The 12,727-nt window shown below is 38.9% G+C and overlaps 1 protein-coding gene across 1 annotated transcript in view; it reads left to right on the forward strand.

Annotated features, from left to right (window-relative positions):
- Positions 1-3,519: 3,519 nt before the first annotated feature.
- Positions 3,520-12,727, forward strand: part of TPPP (tubulin polymerization promoting protein) — a 41,012-nt gene continuing 31,804 nt past the window's right edge. Inside the window, exon 1 of the mRNA XM_010189602.1 lies at positions 3,520-3,830. Within this exon, the coding sequence (XP_010187904.1) occupies positions 3,520-3,830 (311 nt within the window). The remainder of the gene's footprint in view (positions 3,831-12,727) is intronic.

The raw sequence follows: 12,727 nt of genomic DNA on the forward strand, positions 1-12,727 counted from the left end.
TTTTTTTTTTAATGAACTTCTGCTTATACCTCTTTGTTATTGTCTTATATGGCTTCTTTTGGTGATGTGGACCTGCTAGGCTGGAGCTAGCAGTATTTGGACAGGATGAGCTTGGTGGCTAGTCCCTCCTTCCTTCCCCCTGCTGGTTCTGGAAATGTAGCATTACTTCTAGCAGAAGCTAGCAAGCAACTTCTCATCCCTTTGTCCAGGTAAAAAAGGGTAAGGAAGACTCAAAACTGCATTTGATCTTGAATTTTTAGCAAACAAGTTATTCTGTGTTTTGCTTTGAGACATCATTTCTTCAGCATGGCATGATCTCCTTCCTCCTCTCTAATCGCTAAAAAAAGTTGAAGGAGCTCACTCCAGGTTGCTTCTTTTTAGTGATTTTCATTCTATTATGAGGGTTTTTAACAACTAAACTGTAATTATGGTTCAACCAGAAAAGGAATATCCATAACAATTTTTGGCAACCACAGCAGAGCCCTAGTTTTAATCTTCCCTTGACCTTCTGCTTTAGATGGTGAGGATTTCTTTGAAATGAGTCTGCTTTGCATACCAGATTTCACTATTCGAAAGTGAAGCCTTTTCTATAGAGTGTGACCTGTTCCCCCATGACCCAGAATTACTCAGAACACCCCAATACAAAGTTCATTTATTGATGTCTGAGAGTACTAAGTCTAGAAGTGAACTTTCTTTCTCAGAGCCAAATATCCTTTCAGCGTTTTTCCTACACCAAGTTTATAAAATTTTAATTTATTAGCAACTGAAAGTAAGTAACATAGTATCTTTCAATAGATGTAGCTATCATATTGAAGACAGTATAAGACAGTAGTATGGGCAAAAAATAATGTCATTTAAAAAAATCTCACGATTCAGAAAATCAAAACCCTTTCAGTCGTGGGTTTCAGCTCATTATTTGATATCACTAGTTGCTTTTTAAAAAGCATTTCTGCTGTGCTGTGCGAAGTTGAGTTATGGTTGTGGGTGACATGGGATTAGGCAAAGTTGGCCAGCAAGACACTGACACTGGCTAAAGAAAGATTTTGTTCAGGAGATACTTCAAAATGTAAACGTGGTTATTTTTTCTAATTGCAGATGAGACTGAGCGGCACAGAGGTTTTCTTGCTTATAGTTTGGAAACTGTACAATTACTGTATCATTCAAGGACACTCACACAAAGTATAGATTCTTGACAGAATTGATAAGAGCAAGAGGGAACTCTCTCCCAAAAATCTCTTGAACGGTTTATTTGGCACAAAATAAAATTGCAAAATTATATGAGCTGCCCATACCTTACTATGGCAGATCTCCACCTTCTTCTGTCCTGTTACTTGCTTATGGGGGTAACTTTGGTTTTTAATGTTTTATGCAGACATTAAAATGCAGACTTTGTTTTTTGCTGATGGGTACTTTCTGCCTTTTTCCAGTTAGTGTTAGCTTGGAAAATGTCTGATTCTAGTTTCTGGCTCAGTGGATTTGAAGTGGTGCAAGCTTGGAAGAGCCTTCTGCTTTTTGAAGTCAAGCTTCCTCAGAGACAGAGGTAGACCATAGATCTTCATGCTCTGGTTTTTAATGTAGTTCTCTTTTGTATAGATTGTGTCAGCAGTGTTTTTGTTTTCTTCTTATGTTTTGGTACCAAACGTGTGTAGCCTGATGAATCAGTTTAGACTGACCTAACCACTATTTTGGTAAAAATGTATGCATCTGTAATACTTGTAGAAGATTACAGTTTACTGTTGGTGCTTATTGTTTTAGAGTTTCAGTGTTGGGAGACTTTCACAAAAGTTCATTGAGGTAAAATTGCTGTACTTTGGAGAGCAGGCAGGACACAAAGGAATGGGGATTGGTTAAATTTTTAACATTTTAATGAACTTTTAACTTTTCAAACTTTTTTTTCCTCATGCTTTTCTTCTTATTTCACAGGTGCACATATAACTCTCAGGCTACAGTTAGTAAATTCCTGTCATATTAATTTTAATTTAGCATCTTGGTTTCTTGGCCAAAACATGTGCTGACAGTGTAAACAAAACAGAAGGATCACCAGGCTTAAGATATAACAAGGTTCTTAAGTATTTACTTGCATGCTTTCAAAAATACACAATAGTACTTTGGTCATGCCACATTTGCTCAAGTGGAAGGGACAAAGGTCCTTTAGTATAGTTTTTATTAAAAGATTGTTTCTGATCATGAGGCTGAACAGTAACTGCTGCATAGTGAGTAGTTATGGGTAGTTCTGTTGCAGTGGGAAGGAAAGGGTTGTTCAAGTGACAGAGATTAAGCAATATCAGAAGAGCTAGTATTTTAGAATTGTTTCTATTGCTGAGGAGTCTGTATTGGAGCACAGTATATAAGCCAAACAAACTTTCTATCTAATGCAGAAATAAAACCTTAACGAGATACTTGCTAATATTTGCATATGTTAGTCACATACATGTGCAGCTGTGACTTTAGAAGAATGGAGGAGATGTGGTGGGCTTTCCAGCCCTTATCCAGCATTTGCCAATCTTCTGATAACTGAGCCATGTCTTTATGGGTTAAAATTTGTAGCAGCACCACAAGTGTGAGTGTGACAACAGTCTGCATGTAGCTGCTGGGACAGACACACAGTACGCCCTTATCCTTAGGCTCTTCAGTGCCTCTTCTGCCGTGCTGAGAGGGGATGGGCAGAAGTCAAAGGCTTCTGTGGCATGCTTCTGCCGTGTTAGGGGTTTTTCTTTGTGAAGACACCTGAAAATATCATCAGTGTTCTGTTGCTCGGCTTAAGGTTTCTTTTAAAAGACAAACCTGTACTACATGAACACAGGGTAATGTCAAAGCTGTACTCCACAGTAATGACATCCATTCTCAGTGCTCCTGCATCATGAATGTATTCATTGCAAATGAGTTCCACAGCTACAGTTCTTAGGGCATAAACCTGAGAAATTAATGGTTTGTTAGCAAGAGAGACTTGTCTAAGTGTTTCTGAGTCTTCCTTACATGTTAGCCCTTACATTATGTAACATAAGGGTTATAACAGTAATATTCTTGCTGCACTTTCAAAATATTTCATTTTTCAATAGAAAATAATTAAAAAGCCAAACCCAAGAAAATAAAGGGCTGATTATTTTTCCATCAGAAATAAAAGTAGGTAGTTTTGCCTACAATGTAAAGGGCATACTTTTATTCAAATCAGTAGAGAGACTGTGGTGATTGCTATTGGGAAAAAACCAAAACAAAGTCCCCAACAAACACTAAGTGTTCTCTTGCTGGCTGATGTAATGATGGTGAAATTAGCTTTGTGCCCTATTTTGCAGTGTTCTTTCCCTGCGCCTTTTTTTTAATATGCTAGAATCTTTTTCTAGATGGGCAGAGTTTTATGTATAGACTGCTGTTTGGTGGTGGAGGACCTTAACTTCTTGCTAACTCTGTAGATCAGCTGTTCTTCATATGTGGTGACGTGGACTGTAGCCTGTAGCCTAACAGAAGGTAAACTAGTGCAAATTAATGTAATGAGTTTACCCTCCTCTTCTTTGTAGCACAATGGCTGACAATAAAGCGAAGTCGACCAAACCTGCGAATAAGACTCCTCCAAAGTCTCCTTCAGATCCAGCAAAGGACCGGGCAGCAAAACGATTATCCTGTGATTCAAACAGCTCCCATGAGGGAGCTATGGCAGGAGAATTAAGTGCCCTGGAAGAGGCCTTTAGAAAATTTGCCATCCATGGTGATACAAGAGCCACAGGAAAAGAAATGCATGGGAAGAACTGGTCAAAGCTATGTAAGGACTGTCATGTGATAGACGGGAAGAACGTGACAATCACAGATGTTGACATTGTCTTCAGTAAAATCAAGTAAGTTCCTTTTTGCCATCTTTACCTTGACTCCCAACATGTTTTGTAGATACCATCTAAATTGGTCTCCCGTTGTCTACAGATGTTGTGAGGCACTTTGTCGCAATTCATCTCTTTCTTGTTTCTTTATGAAACTGTCTTGCATTGTGTGAAGCTACAGCTTTCAGCTTCTTTCCTGCTATCTAAAACTGACTTCAGGTGTTATGCTGTACAAAGAGGCACGATATGATCAGGACAAATGCAGGCTATTCCAAGAAAAATATTTTTTTGACTACAGTGAATGATGTGAGTGTTTCCTGAAGGATATCTGAATGAATTCAGGATGTAGTTTTACATCTTGCCAAAACTCAGCCTCAGAGCACTGAGGCTAAGGTAGTAAAAGCCATTATTCTAACACCAGTCCTGATGTCCAGCACAATACCTACTCAAGTTTGAAGTGTAGGGCCATGCCAACGTGATGGTGAATTTGTGATGCAGGCTCATGGCCGTGATTAATTGGTTAGGATTATCTCAGTGGTCCTAGCTTATTTTTGTGAGCGAACTGGAGCTTTAGTGAAACTATCTCCCCACATTGAAAACCTCGGCAGACTTGTTCCAGAAACTTGTCAAATCCAAGGGAAGATATTCAGCTGGTCCAGCATATTCTGTATGAAGCCCCAAATAATTTTTTTGTTCTCACTCTATGTGTAGAATTGGATCATTTTAATCTTCCCCCTCTCCCTAGTTTGTGATCTGATAGCCCTATCTTTTCAGCTTTTTATTGCCACAGTAACTGTTTAAAAATTGTCTCACACCTCATTGTGTTGAGGGACATGCTTTATGAAAGGTCCCTTAATTGTACTTGTAGCTTGTAGGAACATTTATTTGGCTCATGCTCTCAACTACTGTGATGTAATGCTAGGGGCACATGCAAGCTGAGTGCTTACAAAGGTAGTTGGGAAAACTTGATAAAAACACTGACCCTTTAGAATGCGTCAAAGCTTAGAAAGGCAGAGAAGAAAAGGCCCTTGATCTTTAAATGTTGTCCAGTGTAACATGCACAGTTAAAATGGCATTAGTTATTTGATTTCTTTCTTTCTTTGTTTCTTTGCTCCTCAGGGATCTTGTCGAGGCAATTTAAAACACTATATATGCACACTCCAACCCTCTTCTTGTATCAGTCCACTTTTTCTTTGAGTCCCTACTTGTATTTTTTGGAAGCTGTGTTGCCAGATTTTGTACTGTTAGTGAACTAGCTTATTTGAAATGGATGTTCAGGCTCTAGGGTTGTTTGTTTCTTTTTTTGATCTATGATAGAATATGCTGGCATTTATTTTTAAATTTTCTTCGACTGTTATCAACTTAAAGGTTTCTCTGTATCTATAATCACAGGAAACAATAAATCTTAGCACTACTTTCTCATGTCAGTATCTGGATAAGCTAGTGATAGGAGCAACCCATGATATGGCATAAACAATTGTACAATATTATCAGATAGAAGTATCGGTTTTGGTGCCTGCTGGCGTAGAAGGACTCTAGTCCTTTTCTGCTGGAGCGAGTTGTGAGGTTCCTAAGGCTCAAGGGGAATGTCAGCATAACCCCTTGCAGTTGTTCAGCAGCCTCAGCTCAGCTTGGGGTGTTCTTGTCTCTGCCCATGCAGGGAGGTACTGCTTCAGCAGTTCCTGAGACCTTTCTCCTGTGACCACTGTGAACTGCTGTCATTGCACTTGGAAGAGGCATGCTATCTATTCCTCTCTCTACCTAGTATTTAATAGTTTAGAAGATAACTGCATCAAATGCAAAGGCATTTTTATCTTGTTTATTAATTACTTGCTCATTCCTCACCTGTGGATGTACATATAATGTGTATGCAATATATTCTTATCTTTTAGAATTAATATTGCTTCAATGGCAGGTGATGAAACTTACAATTGCTGAGATTTGCTGTCTTTTTTAGGAAGGTCTGTTTTTTTGTGTGCATGCTTTTGGTAGGTATCCTTCCTCATTTTCTTAAGTGTTGGGTTTTTTTTTGTTTTTTACCTCTATTCTTGAGAGCATATGTCAGCAAATCTTTTTAGTCTAATCACGTTTATTTCACCTATAGTATTTTAAGTTTTAGCAAGGGAAGATTTAATGGCTGCAGTTACACAAGTGTTAGTAATGTGCTGTAACTTAGAAGCCTTATGCACAGGCAGAGTATACAGGGATTCTCGAGCATGTTCAGACAACTGCTTTTCCTTGCTTTCTCTTTTGTTTTACATTTAACCCTAAGCTAAAGGATAATGACAGATTTAGTGATGCATCAAAACAGGCATACTCACAAAATAAAATCTTACCCATTTCCATTTTACAAGCAGCTTTTTCCCAGCAGAGCACTAAGGGTTTTTGACAACGTGAGTTTTTCTCCATCTGTGTTGAATGAAACACATTAAACACTATGAAAGAATCTCCAGCTCCCCAGAAAGTGCTTCTATGCCTCAATAAGAGTCGTGCTTATTGGTATTCAGAAGGCTCCGTACTTCACTGTGGTTTTTAGGTTCAGCTAAATTGCGTCTCAGAAGATGGACTTTGGCCTGGGAATTCCTATAGTCAGCCATAGGGGCTCAGTGAGATGGGGCTGGGGGATCTTGACACTTATAGTCTGGCCAGAGAACACACCCAAAGATGAGGAGAGATGTTTGTCATACCCCAGTACAATTGCCATCTAGCATTGTGGTGGAACCTCCAAACAGGTTTAGTGTTGGGCCTATTAACGGGAAGCCACCATGTTTAGCAGGGCTTGTTTTCTAGCCAGCTGTACATGCAGTTTATGACCGTGACACATGCTGTTCAAGCACTAGAAAATAATTAATCTAGTAGAATTGTTCTTTGGATTTATGAATTACTATGCTTATGTATAAAGCCCTTGTTTGTCATCTTGTTAACTTTCCCAGGCTTCATTTATTGTTCTGCTACAGATTGGCAAAATAGGTAGGAATTGTGTTGCTGATAGTCAGGGTAAAGTAACAGGGAAATTAGTAACAGATAAGTTTACCTAAGAGCTACTGAAAGATAGTGGTTTATTCACTGATTGGTAACTTCCTCTGCTGCAGGAGAGATTTTATCAGTTCCGTCCTGAGAAGTAATGAACATATTTTTAGTCTCAACACCTCCTTCTCCACCTCTGCCAGAGTTTTGAATAGTCTGTGATGCTTCTTCAAGCTGGGACTTTGAAGATCTGTATTTCAAAGATTAGTTCAATTAAGGTTTAGTTTATGTTGTCATAAAGGTTGAGGAAATTTTGATGAACCTTTATTACAAATGAGAAAATAAGTGTAGAGTGCTGTTTTTCTTCTGCATGAGGATGTTAGGTCAGACTGAACTCTAAGCTGTTGATTTATCTTGTATAAAAGGTCCACTGAAGGCCTTCGTGTAAGCACAAGATCTGTATGTTCTTTAGGGTAAGAAGAAGAAATAATCTAATGCAAAGAATGCGCAGTAGTAGACATGAAAGAAGAATTTTTCAAATTGCATTGTTTGGTAAGAAAAGATGTAAATTGGGTGATATCCCCGCTCCTCCCCGCCCCCCCAGGTATTTTTCCTTAACAGTAATTTGTAGGTTCTTAGGGGTCTCACAAATCCTTTCAATTTGAAGGATTGTAAGTTAAGTTGTTGTGTGTTTTGGGATTTTTTTGCTTTTCTATTTTAAAAAATTTCTATTGTCAGCTCAGAAAATACAAGAAATTAAGCAGCAATGAATTTTGCAATGGATTTACTTGAAATGAAAAGTCAAAGCCCACTTGTGAGAGTAGTCGCATGCATGAATATTTGTAAGTTGCATCCCTAGAGATCAGAGGAAAACCACCTACCTTTATGCCAAATATTTGAATTGCATTATTACAGTTGGGATAGATTGCCATTTCTATAGTAAGTACAGAAGTTTTTGTTTGGATTCTTTTTTTTAGCTTATAAAAACATACAATAAAAACATATCATATGATATCATTAACCTTCTATGCATGTTGCACCTCAAAGTGAAAGAAATTGTGAAGAGTGAATGACGTAGTTTTACAATATATTGTGGGATGAAATATATTAAAAATGCAGTGAAACCAACAAAAGTGTACATAACTGTAAATGCAACTATGTAGTAAGCTTTCCTTACTGAATATTATAGTTTCACAGTCAAAACTTGAGATGTTGAACTCTTTTCTTCGTATGTATACAACAGTAATGCTATGGTTGCAGGGTAAATTTTCAGTTCAAAGCTAGCTCCTTGCTTAAAGTTATGTAAAAATCTCTTTTGCTAATTGGTATCAGGTCAGCTTTGTCTCTTTAAATAGCAAAAAATGAAGCAACTCTTTCTCTGAAAAACCTGCTCATATCATTGTTAAAAAAAAATAAAAGAAAAAGAAGCCTGAAAATACTTTGTAGGATGTAATTCTCTCTAACTGGTCCTTAAATTCACTGCCATACTTGAAGACAAAGTCACGGTCATATTCTATGAGAAGGTAAGTTTTCATAAATTACTGTATGTGAAATTCCCATGACAGGACCAAAAATAGTATTTCACCATTTTTGTAAGGATAACAACTTCAATTTCCCTGTGGCCCAGGCTACTGATGAAATGTAGGGTTTTAGTATAAATAGATCATTCCAAGCATACATTTTTCACATGCTATCTGATGTCTTCTACATTTTGCAAACTGAGTGATAATGCAATCTGGATCTACTGAATTTAGAGATGTACAACTTGCAGACATGCAGTAGCATGTGAAAATGGATGGTTTTAGTGAGAATGGGAATTCCATGGGTATCTTTTTAGTAGCTGAAGTTATTGCCTTCCTTCTTGGAAATATTCCCCATTAGCTTACGGTTTCCTTTATGTTACTCTTCCAGAGATGCAAACATTTGTAGGCTGTGTGTCTTGTATTGTGCTTACAGAGTGCAAATATGGGTTTAGTGAATCTAATTGCTTTGGAGAAAGCAAGCTCATTGGTGACACAGGAGAAGGGCACAGAAGTGTTCTGCATTTGGTATGAAAAGCAACATGTGGCTGCATTCTTCTTAATCCAGCAAGACAGTGAGACACAACAGTCTAAGAACTCTTTTTGTATTAAGGAAAGCAGAATATCCAAGAAGAATAGATGTTACTGATCTCTGACCAGGATTCTGGCATGTTGCCTTAGGAACTTAAATTTCTTTGTTTATTGGGGTCAACAACTGCTCTGGGATATTTGATATGTTAGCTATGCCATACACATACTCCACGTGTTGTATGTAGTTAATATGGTAATAGTAATAGCCCTGATATAAATACCTCTGCTCTTATTTTAGAAGTGTTACCACTCAGCACTGCTGGAATATGGTTTAAGCACTGCCATAAAACTGCTAATTCTATGACATTATTAGATAGAAAAATAAAAATATTTCTGTTTACACTGGCACGTTACTATGGTTGCAGGCAGGCCTGGGTGACGTCACGCCTTGGATCCATTGTGAGCATTTATTTAGGTAGTTGTCTCCATGGAAACATTTGTTTGTTTTGATGTTACTATGTGTTAAATTTTAAACAAATTTTTGCAGTTCTATACTGGACTGTTATTGAAGACTAGTTAATCTACAGAAGCTTTGTAAATATACATTACTCCCTGCCCCCTAAAATATTTTTTGTAAAAGATCAAGTGAAAGCATAATTGTCCCCTCAAATTCCATTAATAGTTTCTTATGTTGCTCTGACATGTTTTCCTGTTGCTGAGGAAGCCATGTGTTGCAAAGGCCAGAAAACTGTCCTCCATCTTTCTGAGAAAGGAAGGTTTTGTTCCCATGGAGAATCTTCACAACACATGTTGCTGCACCCTGGCTTTGAAGCAGTCCAACCCATGCTCTGTCCTCAGTACATCTTGCAACGGGCAGATGTTTAGCCTAGTTCCCACAGTCTGGATCAGTCAGGTCTCTCCAGTAGTGCTTCCACCTGAGACCGGCTGGATCTTAATTCAGCAGAAGTTCACCATTGCTGCAAGGCTGTGAAAGAATTAAAATGGATATTTGCTCTAAGCAGCTGGCAAGATAACTCTTGGCAAGAATGAGTACATGCTTTTCCCATTTGTCAAATGTGATTGTTGTCTTGCCTTTGTACTGAACGATTATGATACTTCTTGCTTTCTTAATACATTTGACAGGAGTATTACTTTGACACCTGCACTCATTCAAAAACAAGTATCTCTCCATGAGGCTTCTCTGAAGTAATGTGTATTTAACAGAGATTTTACTGAAGCCTCTCTTCATTTTTTTATAACTATGTAAATAGGTGTGGAGTAGTCTGTATATATAAACGAAGCACACAGTAGTTGTAAGTTGTGTTTTACTTACCTACTGGAGAGATTCCTTTAATAGTGACATAGAATCTGATTTGTGTAATCCTACTTTATGCATGAAGTAGGCATAACAGTTAATTTGTGTACTTTAATATGTCTACATCAGGAAATAAGTTTTAAGTGGATATAGAATGGTATGCAGAGCATAATCTGCGCTAATAAATCTTTCCCTTCCAGGCAAATTGTGAAGTAGTGCAGTTATAGATAGAAACGTAGGTAAGTTACAACAAAAGGGGTTCTTAACCACATCATCTATGCTTCATTTTAATTGAAATTAAGATCCAATTTCCTTTCTCCTACAAGAAGCCAAATGTAATGTTGCCTTTTGCACTTTATCCTTGAAAGGCTTTTTACTTAAAAAACCTTTTGTCCCTCTTCTGCCAAGAGGCATAAATTCTAAAAGTAAAAGAGTGACCACTTGTAAGAAGAAAGATGGATTTAGATTCACTTGCTGTTATGCGGGCTTGTTTTGTGCATGTAAAATAGGTAAGTTCTGTACCACTGATGATGTATGCTGATTATGATTTTTAAAAGCACCTTTTCATGTGAGTAGTCATCACATGGAAACCTATAGATACAGTGGTGGGTGATTCATTTCCTAGCTGATACAAAATGCTGCATGATTTCATACACAGTATGGGTTTGGGGTTTTTTTGCATGTCAGCCTAATTTCTTCATATTGCACCATCATTTAAAGTTGTCTTGTTTTCATTTATAAAAGCAGCTATGTGAAATCTGTGTTAGTTACAAAATGACCTCATTTTACTGATTAACAAGCAAGTATTTTCCGGACTGTTAAACATCAATGTAGACTTTGTCTCTTGTTTTCCATGGATTGAAGCAGAAGATGATTAGGATATAAAGGATGAGGCAGTCTTGGCTGCAGCAACCAGGTGCCTGTAAAGTTTTAGATTGTGAGAGTAGTGAGCAAGATGAACAACAGGATTACAATGCTGGACTTCAGAAGGACAGATGTTAGTCTGTTCAGTCTCCCACAGGAGACTGCCCTGGAGGGCAGAAGGGCCTAGGAGAGCTGGTTGATCTTCAAGACAGCTTCCTCAGAGTACAAGAACAGTCCATTCCCATGTGCAGGATGTTGAGCAAGCATGGCAACAGGCCAGGATGGATGAACGTGGAGCTTCTGACTGAGCTCAAACACAAGAAGGAAGTACACAACAGGTGGGAGCAGGGAGAGGCTATGTGGGAGGAATGTGCATGAAGGATCAGAGTGAGGAAAGCCAAAGTTCAGCTGGAGTTGAGACTAGCGAGAGAGGTGAAGGACAACATGAGAGGTTTCTGTGAGTGCACTGGTAGCAAAACTGGGAGCAGACTGCTCAGTGTGACAGAGGACCTAGTGACAAGGGACATTAAAAAGGCAGAGATACTCTGTGCCTTGTTTGCCTGCCTTTTCAACTGATAGGTCTTACCTTCAGAGTTCCCAGGTCCCTGAACCTGCTATCAAAGTCTGTGGGCATGAAGCAGTGCTCACAGTAAAGGAAGACAGTTAAGAATAATTTGAGCCAGTTGCACATACATGAGTCCACAGGACCAAGTAGGACACATCCAAGGGTGCTGAAGGAGCTGGGCAACATCATTGCAAAGCTACTTCCTGTCATCTTCAAAAGGCCATGGCAGCTGGAGGAGGTTCTCGGTGTCTGGAAAAAGGCAAACATCGCACACAGCCTCAAGAAGGGCAGGAAGGAGGATCCAGGTAACTACAGGCCAGTCAGCGCAACCTCAGTCCCTGTGGATGTTGTGAAGCAAATCCTCTTGGAAGCTGTTTCTCAGCATACAAAGGACAAGAAGGTGATTTGGAGCAGCCACCATGAATTTGCCAAGGGCAAGTCATGCCTGAGTGACTTCATTGCTTTCCATGATGAAATGACTGGCACTGTGGTCAAGAGGATGTAGTATACCTTGATTATGCCAAGGCCTTGGCCCTGGTCGCATCCTCACCAAATTGGTGAGGTATGGGCTGCATAGCAGGCCGACAGTCTAGGAAACAGTTCTGGAGGTCGTGATGGACAACCAGTTGAATGTGAGTGAGCCGCAGTCCTGGCAGTAAGTTGTGGCAGCAAGGAAGGGTAGCTGTATCCTGAGCTGCATGAGTAAATGTGTAGCTAGCAGGTCTGGGGAAGTGATCCTTCCCTTCTGTTTGTCCTTGTGAGACTGTGTCTGATATGCTGTGCCCAGTCTGGGGCAAGCAAGAGACTGATATACTGGAACAAGACCAGTGCAAGGCCACCAAGATGGTCAGAGGGCTGTTTACAGTGTATGGTGACTGTGGCAGGCAGTTCTGAAGCTAAAGCTGAAATTTTTTACGAAAACATGAGTGTATCTATGTACATTGTTTGACTCTTAAAACAAGGACATGAGCTAGAAATCATCCATCTCATATAGCAGGTTAATATACCATGAATGTTATAATTAAGCTATATTTTATCTGCCTATGTATATAAAGCTACTAAACGAATTAATATGTGGTCTGCTTAGGATGTGATGTTGGTAAATGGAAACATACTGCATTTGATGAAGTTTTTCATCTTCCTTCAACATTTTATT

This window comes from Mesitornis unicolor, unplaced genomic scaffold, assembly GCF_000695765.1.
Source record: "Mesitornis unicolor isolate BGI_N332 unplaced genomic scaffold, ASM69576v1 scaffold10790, whole genome shotgun sequence".
Taxonomy (NCBI): Eukaryota; Metazoa; Chordata; class Aves; order Mesitornithiformes; family Mesitornithidae; genus Mesitornis; species Mesitornis unicolor.